Source organism: Chiloscyllium plagiosum, unplaced genomic scaffold (genome assembly GCF_037043375.1).
Source record: "Chiloscyllium plagiosum isolate Xiang-an unplaced genomic scaffold, Cpla_swu_hap1 HiC_scaffold_1, whole genome shotgun sequence".
NCBI classification, from domain to species: domain Eukaryota; kingdom Metazoa; phylum Chordata; class Chondrichthyes; order Orectolobiformes; family Hemiscylliidae; genus Chiloscyllium; species Chiloscyllium plagiosum.
Window position 1 is genome coordinate 113,026,788 of NW_028270139.1, and position 26,885 is coordinate 113,053,672.

The 26,885-nt window shown below is 48.5% G+C and overlaps 1 protein-coding gene across 5 annotated transcripts in view; it reads left to right on the forward strand.

Moving 5' to 3' along the window:
- kiaa1328 (KIAA1328 ortholog) overlaps window positions 1–26,885 on the forward strand; it is a 173,667-nt gene that overhangs the window by 5,773 nt on the left and 141,009 nt on the right. The window contains exons 2-5 of one of the 5 annotated variants that reach the window (XM_087990030.1): window positions 13,452–13,487; window positions 15,045–15,164; window positions 17,860–18,005; window positions 22,807–22,901. In XM_087990030.1, coding sequence (XP_087846156.1) covers window positions 15,122–15,164; window positions 17,860–18,005; window positions 22,807–22,901 — 284 coding nt within the window. In that variant the 5' untranslated portion in view covers window positions 13,452–13,487; window positions 15,045–15,121. Of the gene's footprint in view, window positions 1–13,451; window positions 13,488–15,044; window positions 15,165–17,749; window positions 17,774–17,859; window positions 18,006–22,806; window positions 22,902–26,885 lie in introns of those variants that run through there. The other 4 variants (XM_043684442.2, XM_087990042.1, XM_087990039.1 and 1 more) reach the window with 4 other exon arrangements.

Below are 26,885 nucleotides of genomic sequence, written 5' to 3' on the forward strand. Positions count from 1 at the left end.
ATTAAAATCTTGAGGGAGTGTACTAAGCAAATTGATGAAACTGTGGCATGACCAGTCTCTGGTCCAGATTGGTTACAAAGGATTGCTAATGATGTAGTAGATGTACTGGTGTTTAATTTTTAAAAAAATCCTAGAATCACAAAGGTTCCACCAAACTAGAAAGTAGCCCTTCATTCAAGTAGGGAGAGATGTTTTTTTAAAAAAACTGTAGACCAGTTAGCTTGTCTGAAGAGCTCTGCACTTAAACAACCTCCACAAAGTAATTGGGAACAGTCAGTGTGGTTTTGTCAAAGGAAAGTCGTGTTTAGTCAATTCAGAATCATAAAGTACTGAGAAACTTTTGGCCAATCGAATCTGTGTTGATAAAAGCTAGTCTAAATCTAAACTCCTTTCACTTTCCACCACTAGGCCATAGCCTTGAATGTTATCACATTTCAAGTGCTCATCCAAGTACTTTTTTAAAGGTTGTCAGGTTTCCTGCCCCTATTGCCCTCTGAGACGGCATATTGCAGGTTTCCCATTCATGTTCCAAAAGGTTTTCCTCAAGTACCCTCTAAATTTCCTGCTTTTCACCTTAAAATCATGCCCCCTTATTATTGCTTATTCAACTAAGGTGAAGAGCTGCTTTCTGTCAACTCTGTCCATTATCCTCATGATCTTATTCACTTCAATCAGGTCCCCGCAACCTTTTCTACTGTAAAGAAAACAATCCAAATTTATCCAGTCTGTTTATAGCTAAACTGCTCCAACACAGGCAACATCCTGGTAAATCTCCTCTGCAATCACATCCTTTCTACAGTGCAGTGACCAGAACTGCACACAGTATTCCAGCTGTGGCCTAAATAAAGTAATGAACAGCTCCAACATAACTGCACTGCTCTTATATTCTGTGCTATGATTAGTAAAAGCAAGTGTCCCATATGCCGCCTTAACGATCTTTATAACTTGTGACACCTTCGGATCTGTGGATGAGCACCCAAGATTGCTCAGTTCATCTGAGCTTCCAAGTGTCCATTTCTCGTTGAGTGCTCATCATTGTCTTTGTCTTCCAAAATGCATGACCTCACACTCATTGGGGTTAAATTCCACCTGCCCATCTGACCAATCCATCTATATTGTCCTGTAACTTAAGGTGTTTCTTGTCACTGCCAACTACTTGGCCAGTCTTCACGTCATCCACAAACTTGCCTGTTGTCTCCCACCCACCCAACATTTTCTTTTTTATTATTTATACTTAAAAAAGGCACTGAGCTGTATGGGTATGCCACGAGACACTGGCGACCACTCAGAAGGCACCACCAATTATGGATCCAAATTGCCAAGTTACTTAGATCCTATGTGCTTTTACCTTCTTTATTGGTGTCTCATGTGAAATCTTGGGCTTTGCTGAAAAACCATATAATCAACATCAACTGCACTACTCTCCTCTGTAAGATCATAAGACATAGGAGCAGAAATTAGGCCATTCAGCCTATTGAATTGCAGAATAGATTCTATCATTTCTGATGTGTTTCTCAACCCCATTCTCCTGTTTTTTCTCTGGAACCCTTGATCCCCTTGATTCTCAGGAGAAAGTGAGGTCTGCAGATGCTGGAGATCAAAGTTGAAACTTTATTGCTGGAACAGCACAGCAGGTCAGGCAGCATCCAGGGAACAGGACATTCGACATTTCGGGCACAGGCCCTTCTTCAGGAATCCTTGATTCTCAAGAGCCTATCTATTTCAGTCTTAAATATACTAATGATCTGCCCTCTACAGCCTTCTGTGGCAATGAATTGCATAGATTCACCACTCTCTGGCTGAAGAGGTTTCTCCTTTTCTCCATTCTAAAAGGTCTTCCCTTTACTATAAGGCCATGCCTTCTGGTCCTAGTCTCTCCTATCAATGGAAACAACTTCCCAACATCTACTCTATCCAGGCCATTAAGTATTCTGTAAGTTTCAGTTAGATCACCCCCCCCCCCCCCCCCCCCCCCAATCTTTCTAATCATCTTCAAATATAAACCCAGAGTCCTCACTCTCCAGGGCCAGCACATCCTTCTTGACATATGGATCCCAAAGCTGCGCACAATATTCCAAATATGGTCTGAGTAGAGCCTCAAAAATATATCCCTGCTTTTATATTCAAGTCCTCTCAAAATAAATGCCGTCATTGCATTTGCCTTTCTAACTATGTCCTCTTTTCTTCTATCTTATCCATTCCCTTCATAATTTAATATATTTCTGTAAGATCCCTCCTCATGCTTCTAAATTCTAATGAATCTAATCCCAGTCTACTCAATCTCTGCACATAAACCAAACCCCTCAACTTTGGAGTCAACCATGTGAACCTCTGCTGCACCCCTTTGAGTGCCAGTACATTCTTTCTGAAGTAAGGAGACCAAAACTGCACGAAATACTCTAGGTGTGGCCTCACCAGCATCCTATGCAGCTACGACATACCCTCCCTGCTTTTAAAATCAATCCTTTTAGCAATGAAGGACATAATTTCATTTGTCGCCTTGATTACTTGTTGCACCTGCTGACCAACCTTCTGTGATTCATGCGCAACGACACCCAGGTCCCTCTGTACAGCAACGTCTAGCAATTTCTTAGCATTCAACTAATAGTCCTTTTTACTGTTATTCCTACCAAAATGGATGACTTCACATTTATTAACATTGTATTTCCTCTGCCAGACCTTTGCCAACCTTACCTATTATATGCCCATCCAGATGCCTTTTAAATGTTGTAATTGTACCAGCCTCCACCATTTTCTCTGGCAGCTCATTCCATACGTGCACCACCCGCTGTGTGAAAAGTTGCCTGTTTGGTCCCTTTTAAATCTTGCTCCTCTCACCCTAAACCTATGTGCTCTAATTCTGAACTCTCCCACCCCAGGGAAAAGAACTTGTCTATTTACCCTATCAATGCCCCTCAGAATTTTATAAACCTCTATAAGATCACACCTCAGCCTCCACTCCAGGAAAAACAGTCCTAGCCTATCCATCCTCTCCCTGTAGCTCGAACCTTGCAACTCTGGCAACATCCTTGTAAATCTTTTCTGAACCCTCTCATGTTTAACAATGTTCTTCCTATAGGAGGGAGACCAAAATTGTGCACACTGTTCCAAAAGTAGCCTAACCTATGTCCTGTATAGCTGCAAAATGACCTCCCAACACCTATAGTCAATGCTGTGACCAATGAAGACAAGCACACCAAATGCCACCTTTACTGTTCTATCTACCTGTGACTCCACTTTCAAGGAACTATGAACCTGCACTCCAAGGTCTTTGTTCAGCAACACTCCCCAGGATCTTACCAATAAAGTGTATAAGATTTTGCCTTTCTGAAATCTAATTGAGTTAAGAGGGAGCCGGTAAACATACTATACAGAGATTTCCAAAAGTTGGTTGATAAGATGCTTGGAAAGGGTGGACACTAAGAAATTGTTTCCGTTAGGCGAAGAGACTAGGACCTGTGGGCACAGCCTTAGAATTAGGGGGGGTAAATTCAGAACAGAAATGCGGAGACATTACTTCAACCAGAGAGTGGTGGGCCTGTGGAATTCATTGCCGTGGAGTGCAGTGGAGGCCAGGACGCTAAATGGCTTCAAGGCAGAGATCAATAAATTCTTGATGTCGCAAGGAATTAGGGGCTACGAGGAGAATGCTGGTAAGTGGAGTTGAAATATCCATCAGCCATAATTAAATGGCGGAGTGGACTCGATGGGCCGAATGGCCTTACTTCCACTCCTATGTCTTATGGTCATCAAAGGTTATTTGTGTAAAATAAAAGCTTATAGTGTGGGAAGAAACATCATCAAGGATAGATGAATGGATGCTGGCAGAAAACAATATGTATTGATGTGTCTTTGTATGATGGATAAGATGTGATAGTGTAGTCCGGTAAAAGTCTGTGCTGGTGCCTCAACCTTTTACGTTTACATCAGTGATCAAAATGAGGGGAGCCAAGGCATCGTAGTTAAATTTTACAGATGACATTAAGAAGGATGGGACATTATGTGGTGAATAAGATGTAGTGTAATTGTAAATGGGTGTAGTTAGGTTGAGTCAGCAAAGATTTGTGAGCTGGAGTATAATGCAAAAAATGTGATGTTGCTCACCTGCAGGGGAATGCAAATATTGTATTATTGAAACCAAGAATGACTGCGGAATTTGGGATACAGATGGGATTTGCACTACAACTAATTAGGAAGGCTGATGGGGTGCTGTCCTTTATTATGGAAGGAATTGAGCATAAATATAAAGCTGTTGTGCTTCAATAACATTGGCATTGGTGAAATCACATCTCAAATACTGCGTATTTTTTGTTTCCTTATTTAAGGAAGGAGGTAAATTCATTGGAGGCAGTTCAGAGGAGATTTGTTAGATGAATAACTGGAACGTGTGTGTTGTTTTGAGGATAGGTTGGACAAGCTGAGCTTGTTTCTTCTGGAATTTGGAGGGAGGAATGACTTGATTCATGTGTGTGAAAGATCCTGAACAGTGAAGGGTCCTGACAAGGTGAATGTAGAAAAGATGTCTCCTCTTGTCAGGTCAAGAACTAAGGGGGCAACATTTTAAAATGAGGCCATCCTTTCGGATTGGAGTTGAGAACAAATTAACACGGGTGGATAGATTTTTGTTATGCAGAGGTATGAGGATAGACGGAAGTGTGGAATTTGCAACACATAGGTCAGCATGATGTTATTGAATAGTAGAGGAGGATTGATGGGCTGAATGGTCTATTACTGTTCTCACTTCGCATGTTCAAATGTAAAGCTCAGGGGATCATAAAACTATCACTAGACATTCACATGTTGATTGTGCAAAACAATGGAAGATAGACTTCAGCATATCCATTTGGACCAGAATACTTTTTAAAGCTACAGAATATTCTCTGCGGGGAGAGTGAACAGACAGATTGTGATCCACATTGTACCAATGACTTTGGTAGAAAAGAGGATGTGATCCAGAAATTAGAATTTAGGGAGCTAGGTTGAAAGTTGACAAGCAGGGCCACAAATGTAAATCTCTGGATTACTCCTAGTACCATGTGCAAGCGAGTACAGAAATTGGGCAATAAGGCAGATGAATATGTCGCTGGAAAGATGGTGCAGGAGGGTGGTTTTAGACTCCTGAGACACTGACTGGCTGTGGGCAAATTGGCAACTGTACAAGTCAGATTACATTTGAACAGAGCTGGGACTGCGGTCCTTGTGGGGTACTTTGGCAGATGCATTGGGAGGACTTTAAAATAACCTGACGGTTATGGAGACCAAAAAAGAATAGCAGAGGAGAATGCCAGGGCTGATAAACTACTTGGGGAGGGTGTGATGACATAGTGGTATTATCGTTGGACTGTTAATCCAGAGATCCAAATAATGTTCTAGGGACCTGCTGTGACAGATGGAATTTGAATTCAGTTTTAAAAATCTGGAATTAGGAGTTAGGTGATGACTACGAAAACATTGTTGAATGTCGGAAAAACTAATGTCCTTTTAGGGAAAGAATCTGCCATCTTCACTTGATCAGACCTATGTGGGACTCCAGACCCACAGAAATGTGATTGACTCTTAAATGCCCTCTGGGCAATTAGGGATGGGTGACAGATGGCTAGCCAGCGATACCTTCATCCTGTGAATGAATTAAAAAAACTTAGTGATACAGCCACCACTACGTAGAAGACACTAAGTTAATCGGTGAAGCCATAGTTAACCTGCATTCATGTAAATGCACTGAATATAATTACTAAAGTTGGGGAGTTAGACATCTTGCATTGTGGAACTACAATATTGTGGGAATGATGCTGACTTGGCTGAAGGAAGGGTAAGACTGAGTGTTACTTATTCTGGGTATAAGTTATTCAGGGAAGGAAAGAAGAGGTAGTAATATGGGTTAAGGAGAGCATTGTAGTGCTGGAGAAATAGGATGTCTGAGGGTTCAAGTACAGCATCAATGTGGTTAGTGATACAAAATAAAAAAAGGTGCAGTTAAATTGCTTGGTGTAATTTTTGGGCAATCAACTAATGGATGTGGCAGAATAAATGTGCAGGAAAATTGTAGAGTGTAGTTATAAAAGATGACTTCAACTACCCATACACTACCATCATCCTAGTGTGTATAAGGGCGGTGAGGGGGGTGTTTCTAGCTTATTTGGGTGAGTTTCATAGAGCAATATGTCCAACAAGGAAAAGATGCATTGTTGAACATCTTAGAAATGAGGTGCCCAAGTGGTCAATTGTCAGTGGGGGATCATTTAGGAGACAGTAATTACTGTATCATAAGGTTCAGGATTGCATTGGAGAATGAGATGGAGTTATCCAGAGTAAGAACATTCATTGGCAGAGAGTTAAGTTTAATGGGGATATTGAGCAGCATTAATTTAAATAAGGGGTTGGCAGGCAAGTTAGAAAAGTGGATCACCTTCAAAGATGGTTCGGGTACAGTTGGAGTGTATTCCCTCCAATGAGAAAGGTAGGATAAACAAATGCAGAGTTCCCTGGATGACCAAGGAGATCGAAATAAACATTGTAACAAAGCTTGTGCTTATGACAGGTGCAAGGCAGAAAGTACGAATGAAAATCAACAGTCAAAATCAAAGGTTTGGGGGAGGTGATTGAACAAACACGAGAAGAAAAGAGGAATTATAAGCAAAGTAAGCTATGTGTCTTGCAAGTGCCAGACAAAGACCATCTCTAATAAGAGACAATCAAATCACCTTCCCTTCCCCCCTCCGTTTTCCTTCCCCCCCCCCCCCCCCCCGCCCCCAAACCACAACTTGACTTACCATCACTGAATCCCCATTGTCAGTATCCTGGGAGTTACCACAGACCAGAAACACATCTCTTGTCTTTTCAAGGCCTGTCCATGATCTACAGGGCACAACTCAGGATGGCGTACTGCCCACTCTCCTTTATGAATGCAGTTCCAATAACAAGGGCGGCAGATAAATGAGAACATCTCCACTTTCAAGTTTGTCACCAAGCAAGTCATCCTGACTTGGAAATACATTGCTGTTCCTTCATGTTCGCTGGCTCAAAATCCTGGAATTCCCTCCCTCATGACAATGTATGTCTACCGACAGCACGTGGGCTGCTGTCATTCCAGAAGACAGCTCGCCATGAGGGTACCTAGGGGTGAGCAATAAATGCTGGCTCAACGACACCATATCCCTCAAGTGAATTTTTTAAAAAATTGCATTTAACATGAAGAGAAATCCCCAAAATCTTTTTAAGAGTTAAAAATAGTAAGGTAGTGGTTAAGGGAAGAGTAGGGCTGAACAGAGATTAAAAAGGGAATTTACAAATGGAAGCAGCTGAGAGGATAAATGAATACTTTGCATCTCCTCTACAAAAGAGGAGGATGCTGATAGAGGAGGAAACTGTTACTAGAAACGTTCAATATTAATAAGAAGTAAGTCATAGAGACATACAGCGTGGAAACAGACCCTTTGGTTCAACCTGTCCATGCCGACCAGATGTTCCAACCCAATCTAATCCCATGTGCCAGTACCCAGCCCATATCCCTCCAAACTCTTTCTATTCATACACCCATCCAAATGTCTCTTAAATGTTGCAATTGTACCAGCCTCCACCACTTCCTCTGGCAGCGCATTCCATACTCATACCACCCTCTGAGTGAAAACATTGCCCCTTAGGTCTCTTTTATATCTTTTCCCCTCTCACCCTAAACCTATGCCCTCTAGTTCTGGACTCCCCGACCCCAGGGAAAACCCCAAGATTTACCCTATCCATGCCCCTCATAATTTTGTAAACCTCTATAAGGTCACCCCTCAGCCTCCAATGCTCCAGGGAAAACTGCCTCAGCCTGTTCAGCCTCTCCCTATAGCTCATATCCTCCTACCCTGGTAACATCCTTGTAAATCGTTTCTGAATCCTTTCAAATTTCACAACATCTTTCCAATAGGAAGGAGACCAGAATTGTACGCAATATTCTAACAGTGGCCTAACCAATGTCCTGTACAGCTGCAACATGACCTCCCCACTCCTGTACTCCATACTCTGACAAATAAAGGAAAGCATACCAAACGTCGCCTTCTCTATCCTATCAACCTGCGACTCTACTTTCAAAGAGCTATGAACTGCACTCCAAGGTCTCTTTGTTCAGTAACACTCCCCAGGACCTTACCATTAAGTGTATAAGTCCTGCTAAGATTTGCTTTCCCAAAATGCAGCACCTCACATTTATCTGAATTAAACTCCATCTGCCACTTCTCAGCCCATTGGCCCATCTGGTGGAGATCCTGTTGTAATCTGAGGTAACCCTCTTCGCTGTCCACTTCACCTCCAACTTTGGTGTCATCTGCAAACTTACTAACTGTACCTCTTATGCTCGCATCCAAATCATTTGTGTAAATGACAAAAAGTAGAGGACCCAGCACCGATCATTGTGGCACTCCGCTGGTCACAGGCCTCCAGTCTGGAAAAACAACCCTCTGTCTTCTACCTTTCAGCCAGTTCTGTATCCAAATGGCTAGTTCTCCCTGTATCTAACCTTGCTAATCATTCTCCCATGGGGAACCTTATCGATTGCCTTACTGAAGTCCATATAAATCGCATCTACCGCTCTGCCCTCATCAATCCTCTGAGTTTTTTTGAAGTAGTAACAATCAAGTTTGTGAGACTGATTTCTCATACAGAAAGCCATGTAGACTACCCCTAATGTGTGGCACAGTGGTTAGCACTGCTGCCTCATAGCGCCTGAGACCCGGGTTCAATTCCCACCTCAAGGGGCCGAATGTGTGGAGTTTGCACGTTCTCCCCGTGTCTGCATGGATTTCCTCCGGTTACCTTCCACAGTCCAAAGATGTGCAGGTCAGGTGAATTGGCCATGCTAAAGTGCCCATAGTGTTAGGTAAGGGGTAAATGTAGGGGTATGGGTGGGTTTCGCTTCGGCGGGTCGGTGTGGACTTGTTGGGCCGAAGGGCCTGTTTCCACACTGTAATGTAATCTAATGTAATGTAATCTAATCTAATCTAATCAGCCCTTGCCTTTCCAAATACATGTATGTCCTGTCCTTCAGGATTCTCTCCAACAACTTGCCCACCACTGACGTTAGGCTCACTGGTCTATAGTTCCCTGGCTTGTCCTTACCATACTCCTTAAACAGTGGAACTACGTTAGCCAACCTCCAGTCTTCCAGCACCTCACCTGTGACTATCGATGATACAAATATCTCAGCAAGGGGGCCAGCAATCACTTCCCTAGCTTCCCGCAGAGGTCTAGGGTATACCTGATCAGGTCCTGGGGATTTATCCACCTTTATGCGTTTCAAGACATCCAGCACTTGCTCCTGTATAATATGGACACTTTGCAAGGTGTCACCATCTATTTCCCTGCAGTCTATTCCTTCCATATCCTTTTTCCACAGTAAATACGGATGCAAAATACTATTTAGTATCTTCCACCCACCCCCCCCCATTTTCTGCGGTTTCACACAAAGGCCACCTTGCTGATCTTTGAGGGGCTCTATTCTCTCCCCAGTTATCCTTTTGTCCTTACTGTATTTGTAAAAACCCTTTGAATTCTCCTTAATTCTATTTGCCAAAGCTATCTCATGTCGTCTTTTTTCCCCTCCTTATTTCCCTCTTAAGTATACTCCTACTTTATACTCTTCTAAGGATTCACTCCAACTATTCTGTCTCTCCCTGACATATGCTTCCTCCTTTTTCTTAACTAAACCCACAATTTCTTTCGTCATCCAGCATTCCCTATACCTACCAGCCTTTCCTTTTACCCTAACAGGAATGCACTTTAGTTATCTCATTTCTGAAGGCTTCCCATTTTCCAGCTGTCCCTTTTCCTGTGAACATTTGCCCCCAATCATCAGCTTTTGAAAGTTCTTGCCTAATACTGTCAAAATTGGCCTTTATCCAATTTAGAACTTCAACTTTTAGATCTGGTCTATCCTTTGCCATCCCTATTTTAAATCTAATAAAAGTATGGTCGCTGGCCCCAGAGTGCTCCCCCACTGACACCTCAGTAAGCTGCCCTGCCATATTTCCCAAGAGTAGGTCAAGTGTTGGTTCAATTGTTCGTACTTAAAGTTGACGAAGTACCAGAAATAGGTGAGATACCTCCAAGGACTTTTAAGGAAGTGAGGGTAGAAATTATTGAGGCATTGGCCATAATATTTCAGTTTTCTGCATTCTGGAGAATTGCAAACACTAGGCCTTATTAAAAAAAAAGATTGTAAGGATAATCTCGATCTTGATGTGCAGAGGATAATTTCAAAATTTGCCAATGATACTAAACTTGGGAGAATTATAAACTGAGGAGGGCATTGATAAGTAGGTGGAGTGGGTCAACAGGTACAGATGAGATTTAATGTGGAGAAATTTGAGGTGATATACTTTCATTGGAAGAATAATGAAAGACAATATAAAGGTAGGTCTTTAATTACCTGGCCTATCCTTGCTTCCCTAATGGGAAGAGGAGTGGCGTTATTGGTAGATAGTGTGATTGACTGAATTAAATTTCCAAAGAGCTTGTATGAACTTGATAGGCCAAGTGACATCCTTTGTGTTGTTTTAATTGGAACTCCAGGGTAGCTGGTGTGGGATTTGGAAAAAATACTGGAACAGTAGGTTAATGTGGTAGAATGATTAGAATCTGATCTTGCAGGGTAACTTCCTCTTTACTGAAAAGCACCTGTAACAAGTCTGTTCTGTTGATGAGGTAGGATATACTGTGGTAGTAATGATGGTGATTGGGGCGTTGTCAACAAGGTATGGTTCTATGAATATTAGAATCTATGTTGTTTGACTAGACTGTGGATCAGATCTCCCAATGTTGACACAAGCTGACACATTAATAAGGATACTGGGTGGTACATCAGTTTAATTTCATTTCAGACTTTGTCATGTTTTGATGCAACTGAGTGGTTTGCTCAGCCATTACAAAGGGTATTTAAGAATCCACCACATTGCTGCTAATCCATGAAGATCAGAGTAGGTAAGATTAACAGGTTTTCCTGTACTGAAGGTCATCTGTGAACCAGAAGATACTAGTCTTCTTTAGACTACCTCGCATTTACATTAAAATTGCACCATCTGCTATTTGAATTTTTGCTCCCAGTATATTAGTTTGGATCTCTACTTCTAGTTCAGTGATATTATTATGCCACGGTGCATCCCCCCATCTCCATTCTATTAATTATTTTTTAGTAAAGTAATCAGAAATGTATTTTAAATTACTTTAACAAAGTGATTCTTCAATACGAGTGAATAATTATAGGGAATTATTGAAAATACTAATGTTGTCGACTGGGTATACATTTGCCTTGCCATAACCACCAGGGTTATGGTCAAGAGCTGCACATAGGATTAGTCTAGTCAAATGATTGACGTCTGCTGATACGATGGACCGAATAGCTTGCTTCTGTGCCGTAAATATCTAAATCTGTTGGTATACTTACTGTTGTGGACAAGATTATTTCTGTCTGCTCCTGCCCTTCCCCATCTGGCAAATACAAGTTTGTTTTTGTTGTCTCCAGGCGGCCAGCTGCACTGGCTGCTGAACCAAGGGGTTGCATTGTGTCTTGTTTGGAGCTCTTGGTGCTGTCAGGTGTTTCTGCTAGCTTTTGGCTTTCTTGAAGGTGTAATGCGTGCATATTTTCATAACAATACATGCTGAATGCATGATGCAGTATTCAAAAAGCAGGGCTCCACTTTGTGGTCACTTTGTTGGGAAGGGTCCCTTTATAGCAATGAAAAAGTTAGGAGTGAGAGTTTCAATCTGATGCTGAAGATGATAGTTGTTGAGCAATTGCAAATGTGAAGTTCTGCTGTGATAACCATCTCGCTGCAGATTGAGAATGGGTATCCATAAATTTGTAAGGTTTTTTCTTTTGTTATTTCACATTACCTTCTCTGACGTTAATACAAATCGTGTAGATTATCAGTTAGAGACCTAATAGGTCAATCTATAAATTACAATCGCATTCACAAATGTTGAAATTATTTATTATCCTTCCTCACTATAAGCTGATAAATATATTGTATTTGCATGTTAAAGGCTTAGAACTGGGCGGTGCAGTGTCTCAGTGGTTAGGACTGCTGCGTCGCAGTGCCAGGGACCCAGGTTCAATTCCAGCCTCTGGCGACTGTGCAAAGTCCACACAGACATTCTCCCTGTGTCTGCGTGGGTTTCCTCCCACAATCCAAAGATGTGCAGGTTTGGTGAATTGGCCATGTTAAATTGCCCATGAATATTCAGGGATGTGTAGGTTAGGTGCATTAATCGGGGGAATATAGTTACCAGGTAGGGGAATGGGTCTGGGTGGGTTACTCTTTGGGGGGTCAGTGTGGACTTGGGCCAAATGGCCTGTTTCCACACTGTAGGGATTCTATAATTCTAAGTTTGATCCAGTTGACCTTCATGAGAGAGGAAAGCTGGTTGTGTATATTGCTATTGAAAAGTCTATATAAAATGTTTCTGTTCGTCATTACTGTTAGAAAGTACGCAATACAAAGTAGCAGCAATCAGCCCTCTAAAGTATATGAATATGCGATTGTGCAGTATTATCTTATCATTACCCGCTTAAGGAAGGCAGTGTCCTTTGGACACTGAATTTTATAATACACATTTTATAATTGGGAAATGGTTCTTACATCAAAAATGCTTAGATTTAAGATGTGTGAAAAAAGATTTACATTTCTTAGATTCTGATCTAGTTCTGATAGTCATCAGAATTGATTCTCAACATGTGGAGGAAGACCAGGTGGGCCTAACTGAACATTGTGAAATCAACATAGCTGTTTTAAAGGAGTATCATAGGGGAGACAAAAATGTAGTGTTGTTAATAGTGCCAATTCTACCACTGGTAGAAGATTTCCTGATTAATAGTTGCTATGTATTGATATTCCTTGATGACCCATCTAGGAGTAGCCTTAAATGTGAGCAACCGGTAATGAACCTCTTTCTGCCAGTCTCTACCTGGTGGAACCTAAAATGGCTTAGTTTGAAATCCTTGGATATGCTTGTCAACTTGCTTGCTGACTGGTTTAGTTTTTTTACTCATTATTTATGAGCATTTCAGTACTATTCAACCTTTTTCAGAAGGCGGTAGAAGTGATTCTAATTGTACATTGTGATCAGAGCTGCAATCTGATTCAATTTCTGCAATTCATGTTAGAAATGTTGTTATTTCCTTCAATTTGTAAAAAGATTAGAGCATTCTGAGAAGAAACAATTATTTCCAGGCTGCATGATTACTGAAACTTTGTATAATTTTTTTGGAGTGTCATTCTTAAAGACAAGTGCTAAAGAGGGACAAAGAGGATTTTTCTTCTCTGAAATGCAGCTGCTCTTCAGAATGATCAAACTCTTTAGTTGTATGGGTATTTTTGTAATAATTGGTGTATGTCTCAGGTATTTAGTCTTTGGCTACATCCAGTTCACACATCATTCAAGCACATCTCACTTTCTTTAACTGTGTTAAATTTTAGCGTCAGATGAAGAACAATCCATGGTTTTTGTGCCAGGTATGGTTTTGTGAATTACTTTCCAGGTCACTGTTTCTCTACCCGAAAAAGCTTCTGCAAACTATTTAAGCATTGAGGGTGCTTTCAAATAAATAACACACCACAACAAAGTAATATATGTTGATATTTTGCAAAATAATTTCTTTGGTTACATTGCCATCATCTTATTTTTGTCATTGGTATCTTTTCAAAAATATTAAAGTAGGGTGGTGTAAAGCATTCCATTATAACAGTGCCTTTTTCCAGAATGTATTATTGCCTTGGTTTTAATTTGTATTTAGAATTTGTTTTTATTGCTTGTGAGCTGATGCCTTTGATTTCAGTTGTAGCCATGGGATTTTTCTGCAAAATGGATGCACGTCCATGTCACAATTTGCCTGTTGCACTGAGATGGTTTATTTTATCCTTCCATAGATGTAAGCATTGCTGGCTAGGCCATCAATCTGTAATTGCCCTTGAGAAGATGGTGGCCAAGCACCTTTTTTGACTGCTCCATTTAGTGTTGGTACACGCATAATGCTGTTTGGAAAGGAGTTTCAACATTTTGAACCAGTGTCTGTGAATTACCAACCATGTAGTTCCAAGTCTGGGTAGTGTGTGTTTTATTGGGGACCTTTCAAGTAGTAGGGTTCCCATGCATTTGCTACCCTGATGAGGGAATTGAATGTTGAAGGCATGAATTTTTTTTATTCATATGTGGGCATTGCTGGCTAGCCAGCATTTCTTGCCCGTCCCGAGTTGCCCCTGAAAAGGTAGTGGTGAGCTGCTGCCTTGAATTGCTGCAGTTTCATCTGCTGTGGGTTAACCCACAATGCCATTAGAGTGAGAATTCCAGGATTTTGACCCAGTGACAGTGAAGGAACAGTGATATATTTTCAAGTCAAGATGGTGAGTGGCTTGGAGGGGAACTTGAAGGTGATAGTGTTTCCTTATATCTGCTGCCCTTGTTAATCCAAAAGGAAGTGATTGTCTGAGGATCTCTGGTGAATTTATTCAGTACATCATGTAGATAGTAAACACAGCTGTTGCAGAGCATCAGTGGTGGAGGGAGTGGATGCTTGTGGATGTGCTGCCACTCAAGCAGGCTGCTTTGACCTGGATCGTGTCAAGCTTCTTGTGTGGTTGGAGCTGCACTCATCCAGGCAAATGGGGAGTATTCCATCATACTCCTGACTTGTACCATTTATAGATGAAGGCTTTGGGGAGTCAGGAATGAGTTACTTGCTGCAATATTCCTGGTCTGACCTGCTCTTGTAGCCACTACCTATGTGGTGAGTCCAGTTGAGTTTCTGGTCAATGCTAACCCCCAGGATGTTGACAGTGGCGGGGGTGGGGGGAATTCATTATTGGTAACACTATTGAATGTCAAGGGGTAGTGGTTAGTGTCTTTTATTGGAAATAGTCATAAATGTTACTTTCTACTTGTCAGTCCAAGCCTGGATATTGTCCAGCTCTTGTTGCATTAGACATGGACTGCTGTGGTATCTGAGCAATTGTGAATGGTGCTGAATATTGTGCAGTCATTGGTGAACATCCTCACTTCTGACCTTTTTTAAGGAGGGAAGGTCATTGATCAAGCAGCTGAAGATGAGGACACTACCCTCGAACTCCTGTGAAGAGGTCCTGCAGTTGAGATGGCTAACCTCCAACAACCATGGCCATCTTTTTATCTGTCAGGTTTGACTCGAACCATTCCTGAAAGTTTGCCCTGAATTCCCATTGACTCCAGTTTTGCCAGGGCTCCTTTGTCATACAGTTTTCCCCCTCCTCAGTCGAAGCAAAACGCTCAGAGACACGGTATAGTTTTACCCCTTTGCCTTTATTCTGGGCCCTAGAGGAAAGAGAACAATTGCCTTGTGCAGAGAGACATGAGTTCATGGTCTTTGGAATAGCAGTTTTTCACTGAACTATATAGTAATTTTGCAGGGACGAACATCCAGATAAAGCGACATACATATTAATTGAGTGACCATTACAATCAACGAGTATCAATAGCAGAGACCAAGCCCTTTACTGTTATGCAATGAATGTTCTTAAGCTTGTTAACTGGATTCATACAATGGATACTTTTTCCCCTTGTTATCTGACCTTGCATACTGAATGCTTCCATTGGAGGTGTAGTGGACAGCAAAGAGGGTTACCTCAGATTACAACAGGATCTCCACCAGATGGGCCAATGGGCTGAGAGGTGGCAGATGGAGTTTAATTCAGATAAATGCGAGGTGCTGCATTTTGGAAAAGCAAATCTTAGCAGGACTTATACACTTAATGGTAAGGTCCTGGGGAGTGTTGCTGAACAAAGAGACCTTGGAGTGCAGGTTCATAGCTTCTTGAAAGAGGAGTTGAATGTAGATAGGATAGTGAAGAAGGCGTTTGGTATGCTTTCCTTTATTTGTCAGAGTATTGAGTACAGGAGTTGGGAGGTCATGTTGCAGCTGTACAGGACATTGGTTAGGCCATTGTGTTGGAATATTGCGTGCACGCCTGGTCTCCTTCCTATCGGAAAGATATTGTGAAACTTGAAAGGGTTCAGAAAAGATTTCCAAGGATGTTGCCAGGGTTGGAGGATTTGAGCTACAGGGAGAGGCTGAACAGGCTGGGGCTGTTTTCCCTGGAGTGGTGGAGGCTTAGGGGTGACCTTAGAAGTTTACAAAATTGAGGGGCATGGATAGGGTAAATAGGCAAAGTCTTTTCCCTGGGGTCGGGGAGTCCAGAACTAGAGGGCATAGGTTTAGGGTGAGGGGGGGGAAAGATATGAAAGAGACCAAAGGGGCACCTTTATCACGCAGAGGGTGGTACGTGTGTGGGATGAGCTACCAGAGGAAGTGGTGGAGGCTGGTACAATTGCAACATTTAAGAGACATTTGGATGGATATATGAAAGGATTTGGAGGGATATGGGCCGGGCACTGGCAGGTGGGACTAGATTGGGTTGGGATATCTGGTCGGCATTGACGTGTTGGACTGAAAGGTCTGTTTCCATGCTGTACATGTTTATGACTGCCAGGTTTGTGAAGGTTTGTAGCTCAGGTTGAGGTTTAGGGTGTAGGTTTGCTCGCTGAGCTGTAGGTTTGATATCCAGACGTTTCATTACCTGGCTAGGTAACACCATCAGTGGTGACCTCCAAGTGAAGCGAAGCTGTTGTCTCCTGCTTTCTATTTATATGTTTGTCCTGGATGGGGTTCCTGTGGTTTGTGGTGATGTCATTTCCTGTTCTTTTTCTGAGGGGTTGATAGATGGTATCTAGATCTATGTGTTTGTTTATGGCATTGTGGTTGGAGTGCCAGGCCTCTAGGAATTCTCTGGTATGTCTTTGCTTAGCCTGTCCCAGGATAGATGTGTTGTCCCAGTGGAAATGGTTTTTTTCATCCGTATGTAGGGCTACGAGGGAGAGGGGGTCATGTCCTTTTGTGGCTAGCTGGTGTTTGTGTATCCTGGTGGCTAACTTTCTTCCTGTTTGTTCTGCGTAGTGTTTGTGGTAGTCCTTGCATGGAATTTTGTAGATGACGTTGGTTTTATCCATGGGATGTACTGGGTCTTTTAAGTTTGTTAGTTTTTGTTTGAGAGTGTTGATGGGTTTGTGTGCTACTAGGATTCTGAGGGGTCTTAGTAGTCTGGCTGTCATTTCTGAAACTACGTTGATGTATGGTAAGGTGGTTAAGGTTTCTGGCTGTGTTTTGGTCTGCTTGTCGTGGTTTGTTCTTGAGGAATCTGCAGACTGTACTTTTTGAGTATCCGTTCTTCTTGAATACATGGTGGTTCTCTGTTTTCCGAAGTTAGTCTGTGCTGCAGTGTGATGTGGCTCATTGGAATAGTGTTCTGATACAGCTCCGTTTGTGGATGTTGGGATGATTGCTGGTGTAGTTAAGTATTTGGTCAGTGTTTGTCAGTTTTATGTATACACAGGTTTGTAGTTCTCTGTCCGTTCTTTTGGCTGAGACAACATACCTATCCTGGGACAGGCTAAGCAAAGACATGCCAGAGAATTCCTAGAGGCCTGGCACTCCAACCACAACACCATAAACAAACACACAGATCTAGATACCATCTCTCAACCCCTCCAGAAAACGAACAGGAAGTGACATCACCACAAACCACAGGAACCCCATCCAGGACAAACCTATAAATAGAAAGCAGGAGACAACAGCTTTGCTTCACTTGGAGGTCGCCACGGGCAGCTTTGATTGTGGCACTTTGAGATGTTTGAGATGGATCAGGTCTTTTTTTTTAATTGCCTACCTTTTCACACATTTTATTTTCGATGTAGTGTTGCTGGTATCACCAAGGTGCTGCACATAATTTTTTAAAGTTGTAAGTTAATAAGTTGCTGCTATTCTTTGCCACATCTCTACAAACTATTTCTGTTTATTAGGATTGCTAATGGAAGGAAACATTAGACCTGAATCAAAGGTGAAAAGTGAAACCCCAGAAGTTGGAGCCAAGCTTTCACTTCAAGCTAATTCTGTTTTTGTAAATCCCTTGAAGACCAAATCCGGAAAGCTATCCATGCCAAACAAGGTGAACTTTTGATTTTATTGCATTTTGCATTCCACTGAGGGAGGCCCCGCCCTCCCTCCCACTTGCCGCCCGCCCCGCCCTCCCGCCCCCTTGCCGCCCGCCCCGCCCTCCCGCCCGCCCCTCCCTCCCGCCCCTTGCCGCCGCCCCGCCCTCCCGCCCCGCCCGCCCGCCCCCTTGTCGCCCGCCCCCTTGCCGCCCGCCCCGCCCTCCCGCCCCCTTGCCGCCCGCCCCGCCCCCTTGCCGCCCGCCCCGCCCTCCCGCCCCCTTGCCGCCCGCCCCGCCCTCCCGCCCCCGCCCCCTTGCCGCCCGGCCCGCCCCCCGCCCGCCCGCCCCGCCATCCCGCCCCTTGCCGCCCGCCCCGCCCTCCCGCCCCCTTCCCTCCCGCTTCCCTCCCGCCCCCTTCTCTCCCGCCCTCCCGCCCCCTTCTCTCCCGCCGCCCCGCCCCCTTCTCTCCCGCCCTCCCGCCCCCTTCTCTCCCGCCGCCCCGCCCCCTTCTCTCCCGCCGCCCTGCCCTCCCGCCCCCTTCTCTCCCGCCGCCCCGCCCTCCCGCCCCCTTCTCTCCTGCCCGCCCCGCCCTCCCGCCCTCTTCTCTCCCGCCCGCCCCGCCCTCCCGCCACCTTCTCTCCCGCCCGCCCCGCCCTCCCGCCACCTTCTCTCCCGCCCTCCCCGCCCTCCCGCCCCCTTCGCTCCCGCCCCCCTTCGCTCCCGCCCCCCTTCGCTCCCGCCCCCCTTCGCTCCCGCCCCCCCTTCGCTCCCGCCCCCCCTTCCCTCCCGCCCCCCCTTCCCTCCCGCCCCCCTTCCCTCCCGCCCGCCCCGCCCTCCCTCCCCCCTTCCCTCCCGCCCCCCTTCCCTCCCGCCCCCCTTCCCTCCCGCCCGCCCCGCCCTCCCTCCCCCCTTCCCTCCCCCCCTTCCCTCCCGCCCGCCCCGCCCTCCCTCCCCCCTTCCCTCCCGCCCGCCCCGCCCTCCCCGCCCTCCCTCCCCCCTTGCCTCCCGCCCGCCCCGCCCTCCCTCCCCCCTTGCCTCCCGCCCGCCCCGCCCTCCCTCCCGCCCGCCCCGCCCGCCCTCCGCCCGCCCTCCGCCCCTTCCCTCCCGCCCGCCCACCCCCCCTTCCCTCCCGCCCGCCCTCCCCCCCCCTTCCCTCCCGCCCGCCCTCCCCCCCTTCCCTCCCGCCCGCCCTCCCTCCCTTCCCTCCCTTCCCTCCCGCCCGCCCTCCCCCCCTTCCCTCCCCCCCTTCCCTCCCCCCCTTCCCTCCCCCCCTTCCCTCCCCCCCTTCCCTCCCCCCCCTTCCCTCCCCCCCTTCCCTCCCCCCCTTCCCTCCCCCCCTTCCCTCCCCCCCTTCCCTCCCCCCCTTCCCTCCCCCCCTTCCCTCCCCCCCTTCCCTCCCCCCCTTCCCTCCCCCCCTTCCCTCCCCCCCTTCCCTCCCCCCCTTCCCTCCCCCCCTTCCCGCCCGCCCCGCCCGCCCGCCCCGCCCGCCCGCCCCGCCCGCCCGCCCCGCCCGCCCTCCCCCCTTCCCTCCCGCCCGCCCCCCTTCCCTCCCGCCCGCCCCGCCCGCCCTCCCCCCCTTCCCTCCCCCCTTCCCTCCCGCCCGCCCCGCCCGCCCTCCCCCCCTTCCCTCCCGCCCGCCCTCCCCCCCTTCCCTCCCGCCCGCCCTCCCCCCCTTCCCTCCCGCCCGCCCTCCCCCCCTTCCCTCCCGCCCGCCCTCCCCCCCTTCCCTCCCGCCCGCCCTCCCCCCCTTCCCTCCCGCCCGCCCTCCCCCCCTTCCCTCCCGCCCGCCCTCCCCCCCTTCCCTCCCGCCCGCCCTCCCCCCCTTCCCTCCCGCCCGCCCTCCCCCCCTTCCCTCCCGCCCGCCCTCCCCCCCTTCCCTCCCGCCCGCCCTCCCCCCCTTCCCTCCCGCCCGCCCTCCCCCCCTTCCCTCCCGCCCGCCCTCCCCCCCTTCCCTCCCGCCCGCCCTCCCCCCCTTCCCTCCCGCCCGCCCTCCCCCCCTTCCCTCCCGCCCGCACTCCCCCCCTTCCCTCCCGCCCGCACTCCCCCCCTTCCCTCCCGCCCGCACTCCCCCCCTTCCCTCCCGCCCGCACTCCCCCCCTTCCCTCCCGCCCGCCCGCCCCGCCCTCCCTCCCCCCCTTCCCTCCCTCCCCCCCTTCCCTCCCTCCCCCCCTTCCCTCCCTCCCCCCCTTCCCTCCCTCCCCCCCTTCCCTCCCTCCCCCCTTCCCTCCCTCCCCCCTTCCCTCCATCCCGCCCTTCCCTCCATCCCGCCCTTCCCTCCCTCCCGCCCTTCCCTCCCTCCCGCCCTTCCCTCCCTCCCGCCCTTCCCTCCCTCCCGCCCTTCCCTCCCTCCTTCCCTCCCTCCCTCCCCCCTTCCCTCCCTCCCCCCTTCCCTCCCTCCCCCCTTCCCTCCCTCCCCCCTTCCCCCCCTGCCCTCCCTCCCCCCCTTCCCTCCCTCCGCCCTTCCCTCCCGCCCCGCCCTCCCCCCCCTCCCCCCTCCCCCCCTCCCCCCTCCCGTCCCGCCCCGCCCTCCCGCCCCCTCCCCTCCCGCCCCCTCCCCTCCCGCCCCCTCCCCTCCCGCCCCCTCCCCTCCCGCCCCCTCCCCTCCCGCCCCCTCCCCTCCCGCCCCGCCCTCCCTCCCCCTTCCCTCCCTCCCCCCTTCCCTCCCTCCCCGCCCTCCCTCCCCCCTTCCCTCCCGCCCCGCCCTCCCTCCCGCCCCGCCCTCCCTCCCGCCCCGCCCTCCCTCCCCCTCCCTCCCCTTCCCTCCCCCTCCCTCCCCCTCCCTCCCCTTCCCTCCCTGCCCGCCCTCCCCCTCCCTCCCCGCCCGCCCCCGCCCGCCCTCCCCCCTTCCCTCCCGCCCTCCCCCCTTCCCTCCCGCCCTCCCCCCTTCCCTCCCGCCCTCCCCCCTTCCCTCCCGCCCTCCCCCCTTCCCTCCCGCCCTCCCCCCTTCCCTCCCGCCCTCCCCCCTTCCCTCCCGCCCGCCCCGCCTTCCCTCCCGCCCGCCCCGCCTTCCCTCCCGCCCGCCCCGCCTTCCCTCCCGCCCGCCCCGCCTTCCCTCCCGCCCGCCCCGCCTTCCCTCCCGCCCGCCCCGCCTTCCCTCCCGCCCTCCCCCCTTCCCTCCCGCCCTCCCCCCTTCCCTCCCGCCCTCCCCCCTTCCCTCCCGCCCGCCCCCCTTCCCGCCCGCCCCCCTTCCCGCCCGCCCGCCCCGCCCTCCCGCCCCCCCTTCCCTCCCGCCCCCCCTTCCCTCCCGCCCCCCCTTCCCTCCCGCCCCGCCCTCCCCGCCCGCCCCGCCCTCCCCGCCCGCCCCGCCCTCCCCCCTCCCCTCTCGCCCCGCCCTCCCCCCTCCCCTCTCGCCCCGCCCCCCTCCCCTCCGCCCCCCTCCCCTCCCACCCCGCCCCCCTCCCCTCCCGACCCCCCCACCCCGCCCCCCTCCCCTCCCACCCCGCCCTCCCGCCCCCCTCCCCTCCCACCCCGCCCTCCCGCCCCCCTCCCCTCCCACCCCCCCTTCCCTCCCACCCCCCTTCCCTCCCGCCCCCCCTTCCCTCCCTCCCCGCCCTCCCCCCTCCCCGCCCTCCCCCCTCCCCGCCCTCCCCCCTCCCCGCCCTCCCCCCTCCCCGCCCTCCCCGCCCTCCCCCCTCCCCGCCCTCCCCCCTCCCCGCCCTCCCCCCTCCCCGCCCGCCCCGCCCTCCCCGCCCGCCCCGCCCTCCCCCCTCTCCTCTCGCCCCGCCCTCCCCCCTCCCCTCTCGCCCCGCCCCCCCGCCCCCCTCCCCTCCCACCCCGCCCCCCTCCCCTCCCGACCCCCCCCACCCCGCCCCCCTCCCCTCCCACCCCGCCCTCCCGCCCCCCTCCCCTCCCACCCCGCCCTCCCGCCCCCCTCCCCTCCCACCCCCCTCCCCTCCCACCCCGCCCTCCCGCCCCCCTCCCCTCCCACCCCCCTCCCCTCCCACCCCGCCCTCCCGCCCCCCTCCCCTCCCACCCCGCCCTCCCGCCCCCCTCCCCTCCCACCCCGCCCCCCCGCCCACCCCGCCCCCCCGCCCCCCTCCCCTCCCACCCCGCCCTCCCGCCCCCCTCCCCTCCCGCCCCCCTCCCCGCCCTCCCGCCCCCCTCCCAGCCCTCCCGCCCCCCTCCCAGCCCTCCCGCCCCCCTCCCCTCCCGCCCCCCTTCCCTCCCGCCCCGCCCTCCCGCCCCCCCTTCCCTCCCGCCCTCCCGCCCCGCCCTCCTGCCCTCCCGCCCCGCCCTCCCTCCCCCCCTTCCTTCCCCCCCCTTTCTTCCCCCCCTCCCTCCCCCCTTCCCTCCCACCCGCCCGCCCCGCCCTCCCTCCAGCCCTCCCGCCCCCTTCCCTCCAGCCCTCCCGCCCGCCCTCCCTCCCCCTTCCCTCCCGCCCTCCCTCCCCCTTCCCTCCCGCCCTCCCTCCCCCTTCCCTCCCGCCCTGTGTCTCTGTCTGTGTCTCTGCCTGTCTCTCTCACACTCGCTTTCTCCACTCTCACTCTCACTTGCGACCCCTCCCATCCTTTGGGTCAAGAAACTTGTTGTAATCTCCACTGGAAATGATGTTCCCCAGAGTGGTGTTGGGTGGGGAGCAGACGGGGCAGCCAAGGGGCAATGTAGGACAGGACAGTTGGGGCCCTGCGTGTGGTGTGCTGCTGCTTCATCTCTTGAATGCGGAGCAGACTTAAAAAAAAACTGAGAGTCCCAGAGGAAAGGTGTTTAATCGATTAGCTGAATACTTGATAATCCAAATGAAATAGTGCCCGCTCATCTCGTTCGGGTAATCAAGGTTCCTCTGTAACTAGTTTTTTTGGGTTTTACTTTGAAACAGGTTAAGGAGTACAAAGGGACCAAGAGTGCATCTTTGAAGGATCTCTGCCCAGAGGACAAAAGGCGCATTGCTAACTTAATCAAAGAGCTTGCAAGGTGAGTTTTGCACTTTTTCGCAGCACTACTTGTAACTTCACAATATAGTTTTTATTAGGGCATTGCTATAAAGCCTATAACACTGGGTGGTTTACAGTCTGAATGACAGCATTAAGGTTGTCATGTATCGCATCATATCTTACATCAGACACTGCAAACTTCAAAACCTAGATTCAGCATTTGCCAGCATTTGGGCCATATCCCTCTAAACCCTTCCTATTCATGTACCCATCCAGATGCCTTTTAAATGTTGCGACTTCCTCTGCCAGCTCAATCCATACATGTATCTAAAAGTTGATCCTTAGGTCGCTTAGATATCTTTACTCTCTCACCTTAAACCTATGCTATCTAGTTTTGGATACCTCCACCCTTTGGAAAAAGACTTTGGTTACTCACCCTATCAATGCCCTTCATGATTTTATAAACCTTTCACGTTACCCCTCAGCCACCAACGCTCCAGGGACAATCGCCCCAGCCTATTCAGCATCTCCCTATAGCTCACACCCTCCAACCACAGCAACATCCTTGTAAATCCTTTCTGTACCCTTTCAAGTTTAATAATATTTTTTCTAAAGCACAGGGACCAGAATTGAATGCCAAATCTATGACCTGTGCATCTGCAAAATGACTTTCTAACTGCTATACTTAATGCACTGACCAATAAAGACTAGTATACTTCACTACCCTGTCGACATGTGACTCCACCTTCAAGGAACTATGAACCTGCACCCAAGGTCTCTTTGGAAACACCCCCAAGACACTACCATTAAGAATATAAGTCCTGCCCTGATTTGCCTTCCAAAATGCAACACCTCTCACTTACCTAAATTAAACTGCAACTAACTTGACAAAAGTCTGACTTTTAAAATATGGGTCAGTTTTGTTTCTCCTACTTCATGCAAATCACAGAATCACTAGATTTATTATAGTAGCAAAACTAAAATGTTCTGTTCCACTTTTTATTTGCATCTCATCCAGATTTGTGTGACCAAAGGCTGCAGCCACATTAATCCATAAGTTTACTAGAAAGCAAGGGCATGTGGACAGACTGGGACCAATTCTGATCCTCCGTTTAATCATTTGCCAAAATTTGGTATCTAGGTCATTCATGTGAAAAATTACCATTCATGAGGTGCCAATTATCCTGGCATTGAGAGAACTGTATGTCAGGGTCATGTGAGAATAAAATTTGGAACTTAAGTGCAAATTCATATCTCAGACAAAATGAGGTGATATGAAGTCAAGCTGGAATGAAAATCACTTGTCAAAATAACTTTATATGAAGCCACAAGGTTATACATGTGGCAACAGAAGATTGAAAATAAATATCCTTTTTGATAAACTCTTTCATCTGATACCAGAATACTCCATGGCACTTTTCAGTGATGTGTAATCACTTGGATTCGGTAGCATGAATGGAGCTAATAAATTAAAATCTGTAGTTTGCTTTGGAAGACCTTAAGGTGAACAATGGGTTGTCGCTTGTATCTGACACCAGGCTGAAAATTTATGAAACTCGCATGCAATTAAACTAAGTAAGTTACACTCAAATATAACTCCAGTATTTAGAAAATTGTCACCTGTTTCACAGACCGTCAGAAAAGAAAGTGTTTTTGAAATCCTTTTCTTTTTGATTTTATACTTGCTTGCTTTTGTCCTAATGTTAAGGAACACATGTTGAGAAAGGAATTGCTACACTAAATGCTTCAGGTTGTTCATGCTGTAACAATATAGCAAGAATCAAAACAAGAGATTGCAAAGGATAGGAAGAGACTGAGCTCAGTCAGTGCCCACTCCCATACACAGGAACTGAGAACAAACGCACAACAAAACTGCATATTTTTGTTACCCTATTCACAAAAGTCCTTAGACATGGTTCACGACAAACAAATTATATCAAAATCAATTTTGCGGACCACAAATCTTCCCATAATAAAAACACAACATTAACATAGGTCAACATGTTTGGTAGCAAGTGTGAAATGAAACAAGAGTTAATGTTTCAAGTTGAAACTGATTTCTTCAGAGTTTGAGAGAAGTAATAGGGAATACTGTCGGCCCTAACACCAGTCCTTGTGAGACCCCAATGTCCAAGGAGATACGAATCTTTTGATAGCAATCTTTTTGCCTTTTGGGCATTTTACCACTCCTCAAAATATGTTAGCAGATTATCTGTAGTTTCACAAAATCTTAGATGAGTTGTATGTCAGAAATGTTTTTATTCCAGAATGGCAGCATGGTGGCTCAGGTTAGCACTGCTGTCTCGCAGCACCAGGGTCCCAGGTTCAATTCCAGCCTCTGGCAACTGTGCACACTCCATGCAGACATTTGCCCCGTGTCTGCGTGGGTTTCCTCCGGCTGCTCCGGTTTCCTCCCACAGTCCAAAGCTGTACAGGTCAGGTGAATTGGCCATGCTAAATTACCCATAGTGATAGGTGCATGAGTAGGGTAATGGGTCTGGGTGGGTTACTCCGGAGGGTCGGTGTGGACTTGTTGGGCCGAAGGGCCTGTTTCCACACTGTAGGGAATCTAATCTAATCTAATCTAATAAATCCAGATTGATAGTGTCTATAATATGCAAATCTCCTTTCAACAAATATCAATTTATCTTTGCGCAGAAGAGATCAGCAGGTAATTTTATCAAAAGCCTTCTGAAAGTCCTCCTTAATCTGCTAGTTACAACCTTGAAAAATTCCAGGAAATTTGTCAAACGTGATTTTCCTTTCCTGAATCCATGCTGATTCTGTTCAATCCTGTCACTTTTCTAAGTGCCCTGCTATAAAATTGGTTTTAAAATCCCTGTTTTCTCTCCACACGCCTTTTTTAATTATGGTGTTATGTCAGCTACCTTCCAGTTCATAGGAATTGTTCCAGGTAGATTCTTGAAAGCTGATCACCAGTGCATTCAGTATTTATGGGACCATTTCCTTAAATACTCTGTAGATTAACAGGCCTTGGAGATTTATTGGCCTATGTTGTTGTGGGACTGGAGTCACATGTAAATCAGACTCTGTAAGAATGGCAGATTTCCTTCTCTTCAAAGACATCAGTGAGATTTTTACAACAATTGATATGTCACTATTTATGGAGACCAGCTTTATCTTACAGTTGTATTTTTGTGTAAATTCCAGTTGCTAGAATGGTTGAGTTTGCACACTTGGTGCAGAGCATTCCCTTTGGCTTCTGAATCGCAGATGCCATGGGCTGAAGCGATCTGTGCTATCGACCTTTTGACTCTATGAATTAGTAGTTCAGTGATATTGCCATGCCACCATCTCCCCATCTCTCATATTCAGAACTGTACGTAGTCCTCCAAATGTGGTCCAATGTGACTCCTCACTCTTGAATTCTAGTCCTATAAAGGGACATTTGCCTTTATGAATTTTTTTCTGTGCATGTTCATTATATTTTATGATCGATTTGTATGGATCCAAGTCAATCTGGACCTCTGCAGTTTCTGGTTTTAAACCATTTGTGAAGAGCTCTGTTCCAGCCTTTCAGCTCTCTGGGCGTACCTTAATTTGTCTGTATTGAAAATAATTTCTTGCTAGTTTATCAATTCAATCCACTTACCAATATCTTTGCCCTCCCTGCATTGCAAGCATAACATCATAAAGTATGTGCTAGTGGGATCAGATTGGTTGCTCTTCCATGGGCTCAATGGGCTAAGTGGTCTCCTTGTGTGCTTTTATTTAAAAACAATTATTCAAGGTATGTATGTATTCCTGGCTAGGCCAGTGTTTATGGTCCAACCCAAACAGTGTTGCATTATAATGGTTCTGTCTTTATTCTGTCACGTTTATCTCTGTGCTGTCAGTTTTGTTTGAGGAAAGTGGGTCTGGAGTTTGGGTGTAAGTATTGGGGAAGTATCTTACAATATGTTGGAATGGTGGCTATCAGAGTTAAGGTAGCATTGGCATTTGGGAGCACAGATACAAGTGTAAATGGGCCCATAGAAGCTTGTTTAGAGGTCTGGCAGTGGTG